The sequence below is a fragment of the Ochotona princeps genome, chromosome 14, assembly GCF_030435755.1.
Source record: "Ochotona princeps isolate mOchPri1 chromosome 14, mOchPri1.hap1, whole genome shotgun sequence".
In the NCBI taxonomy this organism is placed as follows: domain Eukaryota; kingdom Metazoa; phylum Chordata; class Mammalia; order Lagomorpha; family Ochotonidae; genus Ochotona; species Ochotona princeps.
In genome coordinates, this window is record NC_080845.1 from 52651905 (window position 1) to 52675547 (window position 23643).

Below are 23643 nucleotides of genomic sequence, written 5' to 3' on the forward strand. Positions count from 1 at the left end.
GTAACTGTCAATGTAATGGGAGAAATCACTGAACAGTGCTGGGCAACTACCTGTGTAACCATCTGACAACTGCATCACATCCCAAGGAATACCTTTTGTTATTGTTGTAACTGATACATGGTTAATACAGTGTTTGAGCGTGTTCATGAACTTATTAGAAGTTTCATGGGCATATGGTTTGCTTTATTTAGGGAATAATGTTTTTCAGCTGTGTGGTTATATGCGTGGTCTATGATGGTATGTGGCTATTGTTGCACTTGTGGTCAAATGATTTAATATCATTCTTCACATGTTCCATTGTCCCTTGATTCTTCACCAAATGGTCATCAACAAAGATAAAATGAAGAGGATAAATACATAAACCGAACTGTTTTGCCATTTGGAAATAACTATGGCCCAAAATTAGCTGAATGTAGAAGGATGACATTTTCACTGTAAAAAATACAGCCACAGAGATGGTTTCTGTCCTTGTTGTAGAAAATCAAATATTAATTCTGGTCATAAAAAAAAGGTCAGAACAGTTATTGTTACATGAAGAAAAAAAGAATTCAGTGTATAAGAATTCACTTTTTTTGTTCAGTAAAAAATATGCTGTTATTCATTCAAGAATAACTTTGTTGCAATTCCTTTTATTAAATGTATATTGATGAATGGGGATCAGCTATTCCCTACTCCCCTAAATAATTTTGATGTGTGCTATCTAATATATGCCATCCACTTTTTATAGAAGCATCCTGACTATTGAGCAGCTGCTCTGTGCAAGCTTGGGAGAGAGGGATTTAGAGTCAGGTTTAGTAAGTTGTGGAGCCCCACATTTCATATACTGCACAGCCCTTTTTAGCTGACTACTCTGGCACTACCCAGGCTCTGTGAAGTGCCAAACAGCACATTTTCTTTGTGTCAGTGATACTAGAGCTTTATTTTGTTACAGTTGAAATTTTCACATTGGCCATGCTGTCGTGCTCAATTTATAAAATTGAGAAGAGGACATTTTATTTTTATAAAGTTGTAGAAAGTTTAAAAATAAGCCAACCTAGACCACAGCATAATTGATTATAAAGTTGGCCACCACATCTTGAGTATCTACAATGTGCCAAGCATTCCAAGATAAGACATTTGATGGTAAGAATGGCCTAGAGCAAGAACATTTTTTTTCCTGATCACAGTTGAGAAACCTATTGGATCAACTCCTACAAGATATTCCCAATTACAAGATTTTATGTAAGGTCTGGGATCCCCCCACGAAATTCCCTCCCCCTGACTGATTTTCCCCATATTGTTACAATAGAATAATCCTTCATAACAAGTTGTAATCCCATCAGTCTGTAGTATCTGTTCTCATCAGTTTAGTAGCTGTGCTTTTGAATGCCTGTTCATATTTGCCATTGAGTGAGGTAGGTGGTTCATTTTCCATTCTTACAAACCCTGCAGTGCGGGAATTGGGTTCCCAGTTTGCAGTTCTGCAGCAAGTCTCTTGTCTTGGAAATGCAGAAACAAGCAGCTTTCTGCTCAGCTGTGAGACTGCCTGGCCTGCCATGAATCATGCTTAAAGGCCCCTGAAAGCCAATTCAGAATTGATCAGGAGAAAGTATCAGCATTTGTGTTCCATAGCTCCTGCCTTCTAATTCTTACATTCTCAAGGAAAGTGGCCTTCATTTCTCATTTTGCAGATCCAGTTTTGTGTGTAAATGCTAACAAATAGTAACTGGAACTACATTATGAGATTTGCTTTCTGGTGGGGGGTGCAGGAAGATGGAAGAAGGGCTATCATCAAAGTAAAACATTTCAAGAGAGGAAAATAGAGCTCGTTCATTTGCATTCGCTAATTAGCAAAAAACATTTGTCTTGTTCTGTGTTTCCTTTTTCTCACTGCATTCTGGTTGTACAATGTTGAAATGAATTTTTTTTTTTAGTGTATGACTGTAAAATTAAAATAATGTTTGTAGGTAAATCAAATGAAACCTGTGCAGGTTACTCAGCGAAGGAGCTCAAGAAAGGAACCTTAGAGGTCCTTGCAAGTAAAAGAAAGCCCATGTTGCTTTGGCTCTTCAGGAAATCCTGGCTAGTAGGACCACCTGTGCTCAGGTCCAGAGAGCTGTGCGTTTGTATTTTTCCTGAGCTCCTTTTTAGAAATGTTTCCAAGAGAAAATGGCAGTATTTAAGGATGTTTGCTAAAAATTGCTCCCAATTTTTATAATTTAGTTTGAAACATCTTAAAAACATTTCTTTATGATGCAGAATAAGATTAAAGTGCATTATTTAAATTGAGTACAAAAGCAATTTTTTCATATGTTCTGTTGGAAATTTTCACATAGTGATGTCTAGAGATTTTTTTTTTTTTCCCAGTCGGGTCAGAGGCTTGACCAGTAAGTAATAGCTGCAGTTCCAAACTTGTTACTAAAAGGGTGGGAATAACTAGAAAAATTTTGGGAATTTTGTGTGTGTGTTTCAAAAATGCAGCTTTGTAGACAAGAGTTGTTAAATAATGGAATGTTAGGGTTCTTTTTTTTCCCAGAAATAGAACTTCCTTTATTTATTTCCTTTGTCTTACTTCACTAAAAGGATACAACCAGTTCATAATTTTGAAATTATGCTGGATTTGGTTCAGTGGATTGGACTGACTGTTTAGACTCTGACTGGATTCACGTGCTGTCTTTGTGCATACCATATTGGTATTCATCCTCATGGAGTTTGATCAGTTGGTTTGAATCTGAAAGAGTTGCTGTCCTGATGAAAACCCTGAATAATAAATTTAAGCTTGCCTCTTGATTCCTTAATTGAATGCAGTGCCGGCGTCCCCTCTATTGCCACAGTGTGAAACTTCCAAAGTTACTTTTGTCCTCTACAGCAAGACATCAGTTTGACATGTATTTCATGGTTTAAAACAGAACCTTTGGTCTAATTTTTACGATCTTTCTTTCAGCACAATCATGGCCACTTAAGTAGTGTTGGTTCCATTCATGTGCTAATGTTTGCTAAATATACCTGGTATGGCCTGGGTTCTTACAAACGGGCAGAAAACATGTGGAGATGCCCTCCACCCTAGTGGTGTTTTGTCCATATTCTCCTTAAGGGAATACGTCTTTCCCTTGTGTTGTTTACTCTGTGAGTTAGAGCGTGTGATATAAATAACAACACAAGACTATTCAGTGCATCTGGTTAACATACATTTTTTAAATCCCATTAAGACACACGTTTTCTATCTGACTGTAAATTGCTTTGTTTGTTAATTTGTCAAAAATGTGATGTTTTATGGCCTTCTAGTTGAAATAGATCTAAACATCATACTCTGCAAATTCTATTTCTGATTTATTGTACAACTATATGGGACTTTTGCTCTCTAGAAAATTATATGGAAGTTAAAACTGCAATTTTGGAAGATCCAATGTCAACAAGGAAGGACCCAGAACCCTCGGAGTAAACAAGGTTATCAATGTGCAAAAGAAGATTACAATATTGTTTGCAGGGTGCTGCTAATATTTGTATGAAACATAAAAGCAAATAATTATCTAATAATCCTATTCACTGGACCAAAAAACTCTAGTGTATGAAAACAACACTTATTGCTTTGCTTAAATGCGAAGATTATGGTGTTCAGTTATTTGTTTTTCAAATAGAAGGTGTGCATTCTGATATAAAATGGTTCCTTGGACCCTCCTCATTCTAGTGAAATTATTTAAGTCAGTTTCTGGTAAGAATTAGTTATATGTTTCTTAGAGCCTATGATAAAAAGGATAATTTTATTCTGATCCATGACCTTACCACAAGATGTGGTGTTTTGTTTCTCCTTTTGTATTATTCATTTTTTTTTTAGATTTGCTTATTCTTATTGGAAAGTCAAATTTACAGAGAGGAGAGACAGAAAGATCTTCTATCCACTGGTTCACTCCCCAAAAGCCAAAAGCTTGGAGCTGCTTCAGGACCCACACGAGGATGCAGGGTCCAAAGCCATTGGGCCAGGCCTCGCTGCTTTATCAGGCTGCAAGCATGGAACTGGGGAAATAGAGCAGTGGGGACACAAGCAAGTGCCCATTTGGGATCCTGGCAGTGGCAACAGGAGGATTGCCCAATTGAGCCATTGCACTGAGCCCTTTATTATGCTTTTTAATGCTTAAAGAATATATTCAGTAAATCTGAGGCTTACTGCAGACTTGAAATTGTTCTTTCTTGCACATGAAACTAATTGGGCTGAATACTTTTTATGTGCCTTTGTTAAACTCCACATAAAAACTGTGGATTATTCATCTCAAATTGAATGAGTTTTAAATTATTTAAACTTTGCCTGCCTGGTATATGATCCTCTGAGACTCATTTTAAAGGACAGTTCTTTCTTCACCCCCTGTATTACAAGATTAATTTGTTTGGGATACAAATACAATATATCTTATAATTTTTAAAAATATGTTGTTTAGTATATTTTGATGAATCTTCAAAATATTGCTACTCTTCTATATAGAGGCATATTTGGAATTTGTGATAGCTCAAGATGAAAGAGTGCATGCCTTTTAAATCTTGATGGATGAATGCTAACTTACCATGCAGTTTAAATGCCAAGCTATAACCTTCCTGATTGTAATTCATAATGTCCACCCCAGAACAAATTTGTATTTTCTTTTCAAGTACTCTGAGGCTTCAAATACATCTCTCGTTATTTTACTAAGAAACAATCTGCAACTTATTTTTCCCCAGGAAAATTGAATCTGTTACTGCTTAATATTCCAACCAGTTTGAAAAATGTGGTTTATATTGGCATCAGAACAGTAATTTACATATATTGGGATAACAAGTATGCATGCCAGGAAAAGATCAACATAAAATGTAATGCAGAAAAGCTGTTTCCCTTCAACAGTAACTTAAAAAGTAAAACTAAGAGAAAATTGGATGAACATCTACCCTGAATGTGTCACTTGTTTCTTGTAGGTGAAGTGTGACCAATATTGGCCCAGCAGAGGGACAGAGACCCATGGACTAGTCCAAGTGACACTGCTTGATACTGTAGAGTTGGCTACATACTGTGTTCGGACATTTGCACTTTATAAGGTTTGCTTTTTGTCTTGTTTCCCCATCATTTTCTGTCTCCATTGTTCACAAAAAGACCTCTTTTGAGAAATCGAGTCTGTTAAGTCTTTACCTAAATCTTGCTTCCACGGATAACAGTGAAGAATGAAATAATCCTTCCATTATCACATAGCAATTTTTCTCCATGTCTGGCGATTTATCAGTAAGTATGAAACTTGCTCTGAATGAAAGTTTCAACAAATGGAGAATAGATGAAGAAGAAATACTTCTTCCTGTGAAATATAAGAGAAGCACTTCCTGTAAGGTAAAATCAGAGAACTGCTGGGAGTGAAACCTCAGCAGTGCAGTGCTTCCCACCTAAAACTTTGATCTTCCCTGTGCAAATATCTGTCATTTATGAAAAAGAAGGGGTTTCTATTTCCAAAGAATGTGTCTCCTTAACATCCATTGTGCGGTAGAAAGAAATTACGAAGGCACATGTTAGTGCCACTGCTTGTTGTTCACTATTAATACCTGAGCCTGTGTTCCTATTTCACAGAATGGGTCCAGTGAGAAAAGAGAAGTGAGACAGTTCCAGTTCACCGCCTGGCCTGATCATGGTGTCCCAGAACACCCTACCCCTTTCCTAGCTTTCTTACGAAGAGTCAAAACTTGTAACCCTCCAGATGCAGGACCCATGGTTGTGCACTGCAGGTAAGGAACACCAGAAGTGTGTGTGTTTTGTTGTGTTTTTTATGGCCAGAAGGTTTCTGGGGAAACAGAAAGCACAATTGTTCTTTCCTGGTTATGCTCCTTGCAACTTGCTGATACTCAGGGAGAGTGAACACTTTTATAAAGTACACAGGTTTCTCTTGGGCAAATTTGGAAGGCCTTGGTACAGATCCTCTGTCAGTGGAACTACTTGGCAGCTGTGAGCCATTTCTTACTTGTCTTTGTGATGAAAATAAGTAGCACATCAACACAAAACGAAGTGTGCATCTCACCGTAAGAGTATAAAACAGGAAGCAATAACCAATCTTGTAATTTAAATTGTTTCCTAAATGGAGGAAAGTTCTTAAAATCTTTATGTGAATTATATTGCAGGGTCTTAGGAGCTAGGCTGTTCTGTCTGGTCACTTATGGAGATAATTTGATAAAATTATATTATAATGATTCAATCTCTTAACGGACAAGATGTTTCTGGAAGTTAGATGCCTGTTTTATGTCATCACCATATAACAAACATACCAATTTGGTTTTTCAGTGTATTTAATAATACATGTACAAAGATATAATTTAGAAGTTATGTACTTGGAACAGATGATCCTGTGTTTCTCAGGAATTGTATAGTTTATATTTCTTATTTAATTTTGAATAACCCTCCATCACTGCTCAAGCTGTGCCATATATGTGCTCATGGATTTTTCACAGGACACTGAGTTCCTATTGCATGAGTTCTTCTCAAGTACTATTACTAACAGACTGCTCAGATTCTACATATTACTACATAAAATAAAATACAGATAACTTCATAAGAGTCCTTGATAACCTGAGTGATTCACGTGTGAAAATTATGGCTTCTTGAGCAGATAAGTTAAACTGAATTGTGAAATACATCAAAAGACAATGAAGGGTCTGTTGTATATTATTTTCTGTCATGACTTTTATACCCCATAATATAATAGAATAATTTAGTTTGCTTAACAAGCGATGCTTTTTAAAAAAAAAAAGATGGGAACTATTGATAAATCAAAATAAAAGTAATAACGTTGATCAGGCCAAACCCATGGTAATCTGTTGGTTTTTAAACAAATTCCACAAAAGTTATTTACATTTTCCAGAAAATGTTTTCCCACATAAAAAACAATATCATTAATATGTATTCTATCCACATTACTCCCCAAGCTTTATTTTGTTTGATGTTTATTTTAATGATGCTTGATATAAGTTGATGAATTAGAGAATAAAGGAGACACTGTAGAGTTTGGTTCAAGCACTGGTTGCTAAAAAGGTGGTGTTCCATTAGCCTACTGCTTTATTATATAGTTCTTACTCCCCTACATGAGTTCAGGACTCTTTTTAGACTTGCCACTACCTATAGTTTTCTGCTTGATTGTAAAATAACAGAAATTAATTTTGACTGAGCAAATAATTTTGCATTATAAAAGCTGGTTGTTCTTTGCCCTGTTTTTAGTTTAACCAGTCAGTGTTCTCATCTACACGCTAGTTTGCAGGTCTCAAATCCAATGTACTTCATATGACACCCCTGATTAGCACATGTAACGCATGTGAAGCATGTGAAAATTTTTCAGATGGAGTTTAGGCAGAAGCTATAGAAGCAAGAAATTTGGGCTCCCAGAAGAAATGGTGCCTCATGTGTCTAATGGTTAAGATGCTGTACATACACACATACAGAAATACACATATATGTACACATAGGACTTATAACGTACTGGGAATAAGAGTTAGAGAAACCCAACTTGGACATTTTCACTGAAAGCAGTGTTATGATGTTTGTATTATGTTTTGAATGCAGCATTCTATAATGCTCAACATTAGCTTCTCATTGCTGTACATTAAAATGAAGCACACTAGGGAAACTTGTACATGGATGGATGAATAGACACAAGGATGGACAGCAACAGGGTACGCAAGTGGATGAAGTAATACTCTTAAAATTCAACTTTCCTTGTGTTTCTCATAAACAAGCAGTAGGCTTTTTGCTATGCACTGTAAAGTATCCCAAAAATCTTGACAGTAAGCACAAGGATTAAGACAGGTAGCTAGAATGCCTTATTTTGAAAACATGCATCACATACACATACACACTCCTTTATGTTAAGTCATGTGGTCTCATCTCAGAGAGGCTGACTTCTCAGGAGAAATGAGGAAACCAAGATGAATGTGCAGAGTTAATAGCTGTTGACATGTAGGAGTGCCGTGCCAGGGGCTCTGGAGAAGCTCTACATTGAAACAAACAACAGAAGAGTAGGTATATTTGGCAAAAGGAATTTTTTTAACAACTTCAAAGCAACAAGGTAAACTCCAGCCCATGCTGAGCTCCATGAACTAATCTCTGTGCAGCCACAGGTCATTTTTCACATGTCTGAGAAGAAACGTTAGCCTCTTTGTGAAGGAGCAGTTGTGTTAAACATAATCAACATCCAAACCATCAAGAATCCTAGACTTGGATGCAGATGGATCTAAACTTGAGGGCATAATTGTTCTGATAGGGTGGCAGATAAATGTCATTCTGGATAACGGTTACTTGTGTAGTGTCCCAGATATGGTAATATAAAAAAGCAACTCTGGGAAGGTACTGTGAAACACCATTACAGCCCAATCATAAAGGGGTCATTATCACTGTTACCATGTTCTCATAACCAAATAATCATAAGAAAAAAATCACCATAAGATATAAAGAATGCAATTCATGTTGTCATTTCTTTTATGATATGCTTTGCTTTTTCTCTGTAATGGAGAAGTATTGACAGATAAAGGGTGTAAACAAACCTATCAAATAGAACCCATGAGAATAAAGGAGCATTTATGAGAACTCTGGTAATAGCCCCAACCCAAGAGAGAGAAAGTAAGAAAGAAAAATTAAGGAAGATGAAGGTAAACCAGTAGAACAATTCATGTTTCTTAAGTGCTTATGTATAGTATTAAATATGCTAGGTTAAAACGAGCCATCAAATAAAACAAAATTCTAGCAATGAATAAGAAAAAAAAAGCTGTATGGTAAGCCTAATGTAAGAAGCACAGACCAGTCTTGCAAGGATAGATTTGTACTCCATTCATTAAGAAGAGAATGTGTGGTTCAACAGGCAAAGAAGGAAAAGACAGCTGTTGTTTTCTTTCAGTCTCTCAATCATGATGGAGAATGCACACTCTAGAGATAGACTGCCAAAGTGTGTTGGTTTGTCTACTGGCAGTGTGCCTTTGGAAGAAAGTATTCCAGATCTCTTAGCTTCTGTTTCTTGACTTTTAAAATAAGATGCCACTATTTATAGCAGTAACATTTTTGTGAAGATTAAATGAAATGATACACATGAAAGATTAGACCAGTAATAATTATATAGACCTACACTATAATGTCATGGTTAATGGATGAGTAGTAGTCCATGGAGTGGATGTACCACAGTTTCCTTATCCATTCCTCTTTTGATGGGCATCTGAGTTGTTTCCAAGTCTTGGCTATTTCATTCCCTTTGGAGTAGCTGGATCATACAACAGATCAATTCTCAGTTCTCATCCTTTCTGGCTCGAAGAAGAATATTGTTCTGATTTTGACTGGGTTTGCTTTGAATCTGTGTTTTACTTTCAGTAGTATGGATCCAGGAATATGGTAAATTTCTTCATTTTTAATGTTTTGTTTTATTTTTTAATATTTTGTAATTTTCATCACAGAGGCCTTGTTTGTTGTTGGCTAGGATTATTATAAGGTATTTAAGATACTGTGCCATTTTAAAGGAGACTATACATGTAAGTTCTGTTTCAACTAAATAGTTGTTTGTGTGTACTAAGGCCTCTGATTTCTGTCCATTTACTTTGTAACCTACTACCCTGCCAAAATCTCTTATGAGCTCCAATTTTCTCGTGATTGAGTCTTTTGATTCTCCTATATATAGAACCATGTCATCTGTAAGCAGGGATAATTTTAATTCCTTGTTTCCAATTTGAATTTCTTTAATTTCATTTTCTTTCCTAATAGCTCTAGTGAGGACTTCTAATATTATGTTGAATAACAGTGGTGAAAATAGATATTCCTGCCTAGTTCCAGATCTTAGTGGGAAAACTTCCAGTCTGTCCCCATTCAGTATGATATTGGCATTTGTTTTTACATATATGCTTTAATTGTGTTGCAAAATGTTCCTTCCTCATATGCCTTATTTGTTTAGGGTTTTTAGCATGAAGTAGAAGATTTTTAAGAGTCATATGTGTTTTCTGAAACTTTGGGATAAGAGATTGAACATGAATTTATTTTTTTTAAGGCTTATTTATTTTTATTACAAAGATTTACAGAGAGGAGGAGAGACAGAGAGGAAGATCTTCCATCTGATAATTCACTCCCCAAGTGACCGCAATGGCCAGTGCTGCGCCGATCCGAAGCCGGGAGCCAGGATCCTCTTCTGGGTCTCCCAAGGCTTTGGGCCGTCCTTGACTGCTTTCCCAGGCCACAAGCAGGGAGCTGGATGGGAAGTGGAGCTGCCGGGATTAGAACCGGTGCCCATATGGGATCCCGGGGCGTGTTCAAGGCGAGGACTTAAGCCGCTAGGCCACGCCGTCAGGCCCCCGAACGTGAATTTCAAACTCATCTGTACTCGTATGACCTAAGCCTTCTGCATTACTGAGCGTTAAAATATTTATAAATCTCCAAATAGTGGTTTGAATGCACTTTTAAAATATTCTATATTTTCCATAATGCTTATTCCATTAATTTTTATCAATACGAGAAAGAAAACACTGCCATGAATTAAAAAGAAGCGCTTATGAGAAGTCTATTTTTATTGAGTCCTGGAATCCATCAAATCCCAAGAATGACACCCTTAAGGATATATGGGCTTTAATTCTGTGGTTCTTGAAGTCCTCAAGATAAAATCTGTACTTCTTATTTATTCACAACCTTTATAACTTAGCATCAACTCTTCCACACTCTTATCCACCTAACGCTAGCCCCACATTCCAGATACTTTTATCTCTGGCTGTCAACAAAAGATGTTTATCTCACCTACAATTGCAGTTGTTCTTTTCTATGTAACCATGTTAAACCCCGTTTCATAATCCAACTTAAATAATACTATATATTTGTGTTGGAATGATTCCAACCTAATTCCAGATAGTTATGTTGATATACATGATAACTTTTAAAAACAATTTTGTTAAATTATTAACACATGCATAAGAATGTTCATATTTATGACATATCAGGTGATGTTTCAGTAAGTGCAAATGATGTATAATATCCAGTTAGTGGTGAATATACATAGTTCCTCAAACATTTAATATTTATTTATGGTGAAAATGTTCCAAAGTTTATCTTATAATTTAAAGGAGAAATATGACAGTGTATTAAAATTACCAGTATAGTCCTCCCACTGTGTCGGGAAACTGCAGAACTTCTTATTCTTCTCTAGATATAACTTAATAACTATTAGACAGCCTTTCCATGTGAGGTTCCCCTCGCCTCCCTTTTTTTTTTTCAGATTCCATCTACAAATAGTATCATGTGATTCTCCTCTTTACTAGGCTTATTTTACCATCTGTTATCCCGACTTCCATCACACTGCTGAACATGGTGGATTTTGTCCTCTAGAAAGGCTTAACAATAATCCATTGTGTATTTGTACCCTTGTACCCATGTACCCATGGATGGACACATACTGTATTCACATTATCTCAGCTAGTCTGACCAGGCCTGCAATAAATATTGGAGTACAGGTGTCTCATTGGGCGACTGAATTCATTTCCTTTGGAGAAATACCCAGAAGTAGGATTACTGGATCATATGGGAGTTCTATTTTTAGTGTTTTGAGAGCACCCATACTGTTTCAATAATGCCAGTACTAAATTACATTCCCACCAGCAATACAAAAATGTTCTCTTTTCTCCACATTCTTGCCAGCACTTGTTTTTATAATTTACGCAATTGTTTTTACTATAAACTTTTTACATTGTGATTCATTGTATGGCTTTACAAACAGCCTGATCCCTGATCTTTTACACTTTTCAATTCATCTGTTTTTGAGGTTCTTCAGTCTGATATTCATGTTATAACTATAGAGAAATCTGTTTAAGCTCATACCTGTTCCTCTTCCCACGGGAAGAATTTAACATTATGCTCCCCTAACTCTAATCAAGCAGTTTCGCACATAGTGTGTTGAACGATGTGTGAGCAGTTCATACAAAACTCGAGTTCTTACAAGATGTGGTCTGTGGCTTATGCACAATTTTACATCTTAGTATGTACCCAATAGTTGTTGGCTCCAGCTAGTTGATTTCTGTGTGGCCTCTTAGTAGTTTTGTGCAAATAAGAAGCTGGTTTTAAGGTTGGACTTGTAAAAAAAAATTTAATAGGAGAGAACACGTATTATCTGTTTACATTGCAGTATTTATTTCTTAGGTGTCCTTTGCCTTAATCAAACTTACTTCTAAGTCATTTTCCTGCTGTTCTTTTATGCTTTTTCCATGATAATATCCATTCCATGATTCAATATGCATGTAAATGTCTGGGTTTTAGTTAATATAATAATTAAGCATAACTGAGCCCTGTAGTGATTGCAGATGATCGTTCTTGTCAAGGGGAGAGACCCTAAAGGCCAAGCAAGTTCTGATGTTTTCACATCGCTAAGTGATTCTCAGCTCCTACTGCTGCCGCTTCGTTAGAGTGCAGCTCATTCCTGGTTAGAAGGTGCCATTTCTTTTTTCTAACTTCACGTTGTACTGCCACTGTTTGTCTAGCATTGGAGTCTCTTCCACCCTGTAATCATTTTAACAAATAATCCTAATAATGCTTACCAATTATTCAACCATAGCTGTTTTCCAAGTATTATTAAGTATTTAAGATATAGTTTTTTACTCCAGAAAGTGAGATATGCTTTTCTGGCAAAGACATTAGCACAGACTCTCACAGGTGATCTTTCAAGACATGAACGCATTAATGTAGAGTCCGTGGCATGCTCACTCACCACTCTTGTCAAGTTTGTACCCTTTGTTGTATGTGCCATTTAGTTCCTTCCATTATCTCCTCACCATTGGTAAATGGTTTCCAAATAGTTACTTGTCATTACCTCTTCACAGTGCATGAATTGGGATATGAAATATTTTTTTCTTCTTACTTACAAAACTTGATTTTAGAAGTGACTAAGAAGGAGACCTTTCAAGCTGTTCATTAAGTTTAGATTTTCTTAGAATTCATTCATTTAATTTTCAATGTTACTAATTTAGGCCTCCACTTTTTTTTTTTAATTATTTATTATTTAACTTCAGTAATTACATTGTATTATGTGACACAGTTACATAGGTACTTGGGTTCTCCCCACCCCTCCCCAAACCCTCCCACCATGGTGGATTCCTCCACCTTGTTGCATAACCACAGCTCAAGTTCAGTTGAGATTCCCCCATTGCAAGCGTATACCAAACATAGAGTCCAGCATCTTATTGTCCCGTCAAGTTCAACGGCTTCTTAGGTATACCCTCTCTGGTCTGATGACAGAGCCAGCAGAGTATCATCCCAGTCAATTGAAAGCTCCAACATACCATCAGCAAAAATTTACATCATTATGGAATTAATTGACATAGTAATGAGTAACCAATATGGCCTCCACTTTTAAACAGAAGGTTAGACCTATTCTTTATTTATGAGATCTATTCTGTATGCTTTTCTGTAAAGGAGTTTTTGTATTATATTCCAAATCATATTTTGTAAATTCTGTGTTCTGCTACCAAAGACTTTTGCTGCCAGATTTACTGTATTTACTTCTTGCCAGGAATGTATTAATTAGGATGAAACTATTAATTTCTTTGAGTCGATCATAAAACCTTAACTATAAGTAACGCATGAATCGCATTTTTCTAAGACCAAGCAATGGTTTGTATTCATAGGTCAGATCTGCTTATTTGTAAATAAATGTGAAAGGGAGATAGATCAAGACCTCAGATCTCTCGTAAATTGAACAATCTCAATGAGAGTAAACTAGATCTCCGGAAGTTTTCACATCGCCGACTGAAATCAGTTTTGAAAACATGAAGGAATGAGAATTGAAGGCCAGAAACAGATCAGAAGGAGTCTGTAAGACTCAGTGGGCCACTGAGTGGGAGCACACTAAAAATTGAGTGACAGTTCAGGGTTATGAAGAGTCTCCCAATGCAATCGACATAATATTCTGGACTTTGTGTGTATAATTACAAGCAAGAACCTACTCAGCTCCTTTTCAGTCAGAAGATGTTTGAAAGCACTGCACATGAGCGCAGGTGAGAGAAGAGTGCTGTGGAAAATGGTATCACGTGTTTGTTAACTGTTCATTCACAGCTCACGTCTTTGTTTCTGCTGATGCTCCGTTCTGACACCTTTGATGATCTCAGATCGCAAGTGTTGCCTTAGCATGTCACGGTTTTGGTACGAGTATGCACCCAAATTTTCCATTAACCTTGAATTCATTGCTATGTGTAAGAGAAGATATAATAGAAACGGGCTTTTTGTATGTGAAAGATGAATTCGATAAAAATGCAAGCATCTCTGAATAAAAAGATGTGTAAGCTGTAAAGGTTAGTTCATATCTTCCACTCCTGATTTTGTTTTTATATACCACTAATTCTGACTACAATACAGAAGCTTAATTTGTGAAACAGCACAATGATCCAAACCAGAAGGCCTAGTCTTTCATATTTTAAAAAATATGTATTTATTTGAAAGGCAGAATCAAACACACACACACGGGAGGGAAAAAAGGAGATAGAGAGAGAAGAGATCTTCTATCCTCTGGTTTACACCCTAAAAGGCTGCAATGACTAGGGTGATGCCAGGCTGATGTGAGGAAATCAGAGCTTTTGAGTCTCCCACATGGGTACAGGCTTCCAAGCACTTGGTACATCTTCTTTTGGTTTTCTAGACTGATAGGCAGGGAGCTGAATCAGACGACAAGGAGCTAGGACCTGAAACAACAGCCATATAGGAAGCCAACATCGTGGGCATTGACTTAACCTGCTATGCCGCAGTGCTGGCCTTTGGTCACTAATATTTTGTAGATATAACTGTATGAAGGAATAGCAGCACAAAGGACTGAAAACTGCTTTGGAATTCATTCTACTAGAGTTCATTTCACAGTCACAACTTTTATTATGTGAATTTCAGTAAATTATTTAATATTTCAATGCTTATTGTTTGATCAGTGAAGTTCTAGTAGTAACTGTCCATAGCATTGTTTATAATGGTATATATAAAGGGATTAATGATCCAGGTACCTGTAATGTAGAAAGAAGTAAATAGGTGTTTGCAGTTATTAATTTTTTTTTAATTTATTTTACTCCATATAATGCAGTTGGCTGTTTAGATTAGTTCTATTAATAAAACAAAAGGATACTGCAATTTATTCTAAAATGTGAGGTGGAGTTGCATGTGATTCACAATTCAGAAGAGTAGAAAATGTGTGTGATAATATGGGTTGTGATAATATTTAATTAATTGATTATAAATGTATAAGGACAAACATTTGGCCCAGTGGTGATGATGCTGGTTGGTGTGCCTGCAGTCGGCATCCCAGTGCCTGGATGTCCAACTGGGCACCACTTTTTGGTTCAACTTTCTGTTAACATTCATTCTGGGAGGTAGCTATGGTTAGGTTGCTGCATTCCCATTGGAGAGCTAGATTGAGTTTCCAGCCTCAGCTGGGACAAGAATGTGGGGATTGGATCAACAGGTGAGAGATCTCTTCAGTCTGTATTATTTTCTTCGCTCAGTGTCTCTGCCTCTCACATTAAAAAAAAAAATTTAAACAAAAGGATTTATTTTTTAAAAAGAGAAGTACTATAATGATTATTTTAATTACATTTAAAAGTAATTTACTTCTCAATGTGGAATTTTTCCATAAAGCAAGGTTTCTCAGTGTCGGTGCCATTGCCATTTTTGGTCACATCATTTTTACTGTGGGAGCTATCCCAAACGTAACCACATCCCGGGGATTTGCCCACCACATGCCATTAGCATTCCCTCCTCCCAAGATGTGAAAGTCCAAATGTTTTTAGACATCACAAACTGTCCACTGAGGAGACAGTCGCTCCTAGCTGAGAAGACTGCCATGTGATAATGCAACTGAATTTTAATCGTGGCAGAATTATTGCTTATAAAGTGATAACCTATACCTCAAGGTTTTTGTCCCCTCAAAGCGTTTTCTAATGACCTTGATTTTTTTAAAGATTTATTTTATTTTTTATTGCAAAGTTAGATAAACAGAGAGGAGGAGAGACAGAGAAGAAGACCTTCCAAGCGATGATTCACTCCCCAAATGACCGCAACAGCCTGTGCTGCACCAATACGAAGCCAGGAGCCAGGAACTTCTTCTGGATCTCCCACAGGGGTACAGGATCCCAAAGCTTTGGGCCGTCCTCAACTGCTTTCCCAGGCCACAAGCAGGGAGCTAGATGGGAAGCAGGGCTGCCAGGATTAGAACCGGTGCCCATATGGGATCCTGATGCGTTCAAAGTGAGGACTTCACCCTCCAGGCTATGGTTCAGGGCCCATGCTTTTAGTATTTAAAATATTTGGAGAACTTGTCTATAAATCTTAATAATCACAGTTTAAAGCATGCGGAAAATTAGGCTCATTATTTTAAAAATCATCTGTCAGTATTTCCTGTGTTGATTGTTGCCCATACAAACCAAATTCACGGCTTTAGAAGATAGATGGATAGATAGAGGGAGATAAAGAGGAAGAGAGAGGAGAAGATGTGAACTGAGGAAGGAAAAATGAGAAGGGGGGGAGAAGAGGAAAATTAGAAAAGATCTATCTTCAAGAAATAGAGTATGCCAACCACAAATGAATGGAAATGAAAAGGCCACAGACCCTGGACTGCCAAAAATGGGCTCCAGTGAGGCTTGTGGACCACTGCTCCCATAAATCTTCAAGCTCTCAAGCTTGCTGCTTCTAAGGGCAACACTCCTTGGAGGTAACAAATGCTGTTCTGTTCCCTGAGGTATCCACCACATTGTTTCATATTCATGCCTGGTATGATGTCCAGCATTTTGGCAGTTCAAAATACTAAGCCACAGGAATGGCCTTCAGTGGCATACAGACTTAGTGACTGTCCTCTTTTACTGTTTGGCAGAAGTCAAAGAGAAAAGATGAGATGAATGAGCCAAAGGTGAGTTTTAATGTTATTCCCTGCCCACACTTGCAGGCTCCTACGATGCTCTGCCCTTTGACTTTCTTTTTGGTTGGGTGTATATAACTGGGACAGCATACTCTATTTCTAACCACAGAATTTTACTGAGGGTAAATGTGTTTCATTTATACTCTTCAGCTTCTTCAAGGAGCTGGGACAGCCTCTCTGTTTCTCTTCCTTCCCACCTCCCACAGTTCTCCTGCTTGCCTCCATATTGTTTCTCAGCGTCTCCATCCCATCACGGTAGAATTTGGAGTTAAGTCCTTCATCAGTGCATGGTGCAGCCTATGGAGCCCATGGATTATTGCATAGAAACAGGAAAGAGAATATGACTCAGTGACATGGGGCAGGACTAGCTATGTGGTGGTAGAATTCTGATGATAAAAGTTAGATAGCTGTTGGTGCAAATTGTTTGTAGTCGTTAAATGAAGATAATTATAAAATTGTGATTATTTCCAGAAACTATGCTTTTTTCCCCCTGGTTTGGATTGACTTTGTTCATGGAATCATATTTTTAAAAATTGTAACAAAATTTGTTTTCTAATGTATCTGTGTACCTTGAGTGTTGGCAAATATTCTGAAAGTAAGGGTTTACCTATTAGCCATGTTGTGCAAAAATCCCACCCCAAATTTTATTTTCTTAAAAGTTCAACTATCTGTTACTTCAGACTTCCTGTTTGACTCGGGTTGAATCTTCGAAGTGTGCTAGAAGAGATAGAAAAGTTGGTTGTGGCCTCCTTCTTGCAAAAGCCTTTCACCTTGGTCCATTGACCTCAGGGTTCTAAAGGTATCAAAGAGAAGCCACGAGGCTTTATGAAGCCAGAACTTCCACCGCATTCTCCCCAAGGGTTGAAAAAGAAATCCCATCTATGGACAACAGAAGCAATGCATCCTTTGTGCCCTAATGTTTTCTGCTTCCGAGGGCTATACTGTGAAGTCTCATTAACCTAGTGAAGTGCTATGTGATTTTTCCTGGGTAAGAAGAGAGTAATCCTCTAGCTCATGCCAAAAAAATAAGGTGTATTAGTTGATACATGAAATGGTTACAAAGATAGAACAAATACTGCATTTGCTTCATAAGTGCTACCTGATTATTTTTGAGAACATATCAACTTACGGATGGAAGCAATTTGTATTCTTGTCTTTCATCATGTTTCAAAATATTTCCTGTAAATTTTCCAGAGATAAATGAGCTTTATATGTATATATATATATATATATATTTATTTATTTATTTATTTATTTATTATTTTATTTTTTAATTAATTACATTGCATTATGTGACACAGTTTTATAGGTACTGAAATTCCTCCCACCCCTCCCCAAACCATCCCCCCATGGTGGATTCCTCCACCTTGTTGCATTGCCACAGTTCAAGTTCAGTTGATATTCTTTCATTGTAAGCATATACCAAGCATAGTGTCCAGTATCTTATTATCCAGATAAGTTCAACGACTTCTTGGGAAGACCATCTCTGGTCTGAAGGTAGAGCCAGCAGAGTATCATCCCGATCAATTAAAAGCCCCAACCTAACATCAGCAACAATTTATAATGTTATGGAATTAGTGGACGTAGTATTGAGTAACCAATATGTTAAAAAAAAATGCAAGTTCTTCACCACATCCTGTGACTTCTTCATTGACATTTCAATTTTAGTTTATATGCAACCGGGTTATGATCTACATCAAAGGATTGTAAAACCAAATATACTTTTAATACCCTGTGCTATTCCATAATGGAGTGGGAGAGCAGAGAAATCTTCCATCTCCCTAGAATGTGTGAGGTAGACGTGGAATACAGCCTAACAGGATCATAACTGGTATATGTATATATTTTTTAAACTTCTTTTGAAATTTTTATCATCATTCTATGATACAGTTCCATAGGCCTTGTGATTTTCCCTGCCCCCTCCCCAAGTCGCCTCGTCCCCAAAGAGTCCCCCCATATTATTAATATAGCATAACTCTTCATAAACAGTCACATGCTCCTCATTGCAGACATGGACAGTGGCAGAGTCCAGCATCCTATTGTCAAGATACAGCTAATAGTTTCATTAGTGGTCTATCTTTGAACTGGAAGTAGAGATACACACCGCACTGCATCCTCACATCTGGACATGATAGTCTCCATTACACAGCCACCTCACATCCCTCTTAAATGAAAAGCCACAATACAAAGTCAACAACAGGAAAACAATAGAAATTTACAACACCATGAATTTCTCAAGAGGTTTTGATAGTTCAACAGTCCTGAATTGCTGGCATTCCCTTCCCTCCAATCCAGTCTCGATGAAATCTCTCCCGAATCCACTGGCTGCTATAATCCACCTTAGTGTCTCTGTCTGCCCAGATCTTCACTGCCAATGATTGGCTGGGCTAGTTGGTCAATTCTGGGGGCATAATTCAATCACAGTGACTCACAAATCTGGAAGAGATAGTTCAAGTCTTCCAGATATCGTTCTCTCTCTGATACTTTCTTCTTGTTGTTTGTTTATAAACTTTACAAATGGAAAAACAAAAAGAGGCCCAATGAAATTGACAATTGCTCCCTAGACTCCTGCTGGACTCAAGCCCACATCTGCTTCAGAATGTTTCCCACCACATTATTATCCTTTGAATTTTCTTCAGATTAATTTGATTAAAGAATCCCTTAATTCTTTTCTAGATATGTTAGGAAAGTAACCGGAGAGCATCTGCGTCATGAGAGGACGTGTTACGTTTGGCAGTGAGATAGTCGAAGTGTGTAATTTTGATGCATTGGAGCCAATTAAGTAAAGAGAACTGATGTAGCCAGGGAGCAGCCTAGATACACTCAGTACCTAGGTGATCAGTAAGGTGGGAACAGTAGGAAAGAGAGGAGGGGAAGCCAGTGGGAGATGGGAAGAATGTCAGAGATAAACTCATCTGCTTTGCAGTAGTGTTTGAAGCTGGAAGGGGGAAACCACTTTAGGCCGCTAAAAATTACTTGACATGCTGTCTTGGCAGCCCTGCTCTGGTTCACAGTGGCTGCCCTGTTTATCTGCTGCTCCCATCGGAGTGCTAGCCTGGCTTGGCCATCGCTGTGTATGAGCATTTTAGTGTCCATATGCCTAGGAGGCTCATCAGCCACAATTTCCTCATCCTAAGCTCCAGCCAAGTGCAGCAGATGCTATTGATACCTCCTCTATTGAATCAAGTAAGAAACAGAGAGAGAAAGAAATTTGTCAATACTGCTTTGCTGCTGGAACCATAATAAAGCCTGTGTGTGGTATATTGTCCAACAGTAAACCATGTGTCAGATATCTATTTTGTATAACGCAGTTCCATAAGACAAGAATCTGCTCCTGTATTTCCTAACATAATGTAAATGACCTCCTGCATTCGCTTCGAGATGTGTTACAATTAGAGCCATTCATCCTTCTCAGTTTAAGATTTGTTTCTGGTGCTTGCAAATCCTTTGCTTCTGACCGTGCCATCTGCTAGCATTACTTCTATTTCTTTCACACACTCACAGTGTTTGTTATGTGCCTAAATCTTGCTGTGCAAAACCCTGAAGTCTTTCATGTAAATAAACAAATGTTCAGCAAGTATTTTTTTAAACCTGATGCCTAGCATTAATAAGGTACATTTTGCCTTTACTAAAGTGAGTAGAGCTACTGGGAGATGTTGTTGTGGAAATGAATAAAATCCCACCAAAACTCAGAAGAGAATCCTTTTTGAAGTAAATTCTAAGCATTTAAGCAGTCTCTGTGTGGAATCTTACCCCACTACCTAATCGCCAGACCCCACCCACTCATGTTTTGTCAGATCTACTTGTGTCTAAGTGTGACATGAATTAGACACTAAGTGTCACCGTATTCTTGTTTTCTCACTGCTATCTTCTTATCAGCCTGATTATATATAATGTGAATTTCCCGTAGAGGGTTATACAGGAGGGACAGAATTGCAAGTGTAACTCAAAATACTGATTCTGTTGTTAATCCGTGACATAGACAGAACTAAGACAGTGGAGGGAAAAATCTAATTTCATTTAGAACTGATTCCTGATTTGGGTTTTTATTATCGCTTTTCCTCTTTGACCAGTAAATATCTCCAGATTTGTATTTAAGAGAGTATAATTGGTGTGTTATTTCCTGTCTGGGTTTTTTTTTTCCACCTCACTATGGAAGTTTTTAGCGATGAAGAGAAGAGGGCAGAGTCATCATCTTCGCTTAAGGCAAAACTTATATTGAAACTGGATTTGGTTTTCTCTGAGTAGACGCTGGAAGCTAGTAGGATTTGTTTTAAATGGTACCATTCTCTACAACCAAGCTCAGATTGAATACTAGTAATATTCATTTATACAGTGGATAAATATGCATAACATGCCATTACCATTCATCATCATGGCAGACCAGTAAACATTATCAAGGGCGGCATTACAGGTGATTTCCAAATATCTGCTGTTTCATACATGTCATAAGATTCTAACAAAAATGTAACCTTTCCTAAAGCAGTTCATATTTAGTAGGTGATTTTAACGTATGAAGTGATCGGTGAAGTTCCTGGATTGCAAGGCCTTCATTTGTAGTTTGTTTCATTGAAAACCCACCTGAGTTTCATAACCTCACCATGTGCTTGGCTTCCAGGATGAAAAATGAGTGTTGCGTATGCAGAGAAAAAAGAGAGATGCTGGACTACTCTAAAATTATGTGATCTGGTACAAATCATTCACCTCAGTTTCTGTTTTTCTAAGAAGGTAGTTATCTTCCGAATGATGCAAAACAGAGGGGGTTAAAACTTAGTAGATTACATGCTTGCTTACTTTAATTATACTGATATGTGGAATTTTGTTTTACAAAAGCCATAATAAAAAAATTTTCCTCTATATAAACAAACTGAATCCAAACTTGGGTTCACAAGTCTTTGGTCATGCTATATATCTTCAAAAGCTCCCTTTGTCAAACTTAACCAAATTCTAGTTCTAACCAATTAGACAAAGTGCCTTGCTCAGTCTAAACTCATGACCACTATGTGCATTGAATAAACCATAAATCGTTATCTCATAAACAACAAAAATCCCTTATAACTGTGTTAACGTTTCTTTCCTCTTTTAAGTGTCTGAAAATGATTGACCTGCTTGAAGACTGCTTTCTTAGGTTCCCCATCCTGAAATTCACTTGTTATATTGCCTTAATTAAAATCAGATTTACAAGTTTGTTCAATGCAATAGTTTAGCTGCAATATTAGCAAAAGACTTCTAAATTTGGTAGGAAGTTGCCAGTGTAGTCTTTTACAAGAGATGGGGATGGATGCATTTGTGGTTGTGATTATATTTGCAATGGTCTTAGGAATCAGCACATTTTTTTAAAGTATGAGATAATTCTGAATTGCAAGTAGTTTTTGGAGTGAATCTCTGTGGCTGAGGAGGGGAGTCCTTGCATTGAACTCTCTGCCTCACCTTACTGTCCATCACCTGACTTCATGTGATGCAAGAAACTTGGTCTAACCCTAGCTTTTGGGAGGAGGTCAGAAGCCCTGAATGAGATCCTCATCATTGCTTCTTCTCGGTCAAAACACTGTGTTTATAAAGAGCATTATCTTAACAGAGAGGATGAGACCTTGCTTTCTAAACTTGTTTAGTTTCGACATTTTCAAACAGAGCCAAAGTAGAGAGTCAGCATAATGAATCCCCAGCATGCATCACATAGGTTCAGTTGTCAACATTTCAGGCAATGTTTGTTAAATGGCAATTCATTTTCTATTTTTTGAAGAAACTCATTACATAACTGCCATTCAGTATTTGAGATTTTAAGTCCAGGAGGCCTTATCTCGGCTAAATGTTTGATCCCATGGGCATATTTGATGTAAAGGCCACTCATTACCAGCTCCTAGCCCCAGGTTGAGTGCTCCTGGACTATATTTTTATGCTTCTGTAATCTGTTATTTGCACTGATTTTCTGTGTCTGAAATTTTAGGACATCAAGTTTTAAAATAATTTCCAAGTGTTGAAACCACTTCCATCTCTGGAAAGCTTGCACCCAGAAATGTCCTCATTGACATTTGCCTTGCAGACAGATTCTTTTTTAAATTTGACTCTTTTATTTTTAAATTAAATGTTAATTTTTTAGGCTGAGTTCATTATAGACTTCATCACACCCTGCTATTTAACATCCTGTGCGTCACACTCTCCAGCTAAATCTTCCTTCTTTTAATTTGTGAGGGTACAGTTAGATAAGAAATGTTTTTGCTACCTTATTTAGAAAAAAGGGAAAAATTAATTTTTTAAATCCAAGATTTTCAAACCTAAAGATCTGCCATTCACCACCCAGTGATTAGCCTACTGAGGTGACAAATTATTTTCATGTCCATATTTGTTGGAATTCTGTAAAAACAGAATAATGGCTTGAATTTTCAAATTTTATTTATTTTTATTGGAAAAGTAGATCCAATTTACAGAGAGAAGGATAGACAGAGAGAAAGATCCTCTATCCACTGGCATCCCCAAGTAGCCGTAATAGCCCGAGATAAGAGGATCTGAAGCCAAGAGCCGGGAGCTTCTTCTGGGTCTCCTACGCAGATGTAGGGTCCCAAGACTTTAGGCCTTCCTCCACTGCTTTCTCAGGCCACTAGCAGGAAGCTGGGTGGGAAGTAGAGCAGATGGGACACAAACCTGCATCCATGTGGGATCCCAGTGCTTACAAAGTGAGGATTAACCATTGAGACATTGCGCCAGGCCCAACAATTTGAATTTACAAAGGCTCACTATTTGGAACACCTCATCAATGTATGTATACACTGATAGATGT

General features: G+C 37.4%; 1 protein-coding gene across 17 annotated transcripts in view; it reads left to right on the top strand.

Moving 5' to 3' along the window:
• The window catches only part of PTPRD (protein tyrosine phosphatase receptor type D), a 1483320-nt gene that overhangs the window by 1438048 nt on the left and 21629 nt on the right, over positions 1-23643 (top strand). For all 17 annotated transcript variants that reach the window (XM_058672196.1, XM_058672195.1, XM_058672202.1 and 14 more), the window contains 2 exons: positions 4921-5040; positions 5558-5712. In XM_058672196.1, the coding sequence (XP_058528179.1) occupies positions 4921-5040; positions 5558-5712 (275 nt within the window). The remainder of the gene's footprint in view (positions 1-4920; positions 5041-5557; positions 5713-23643) is intronic.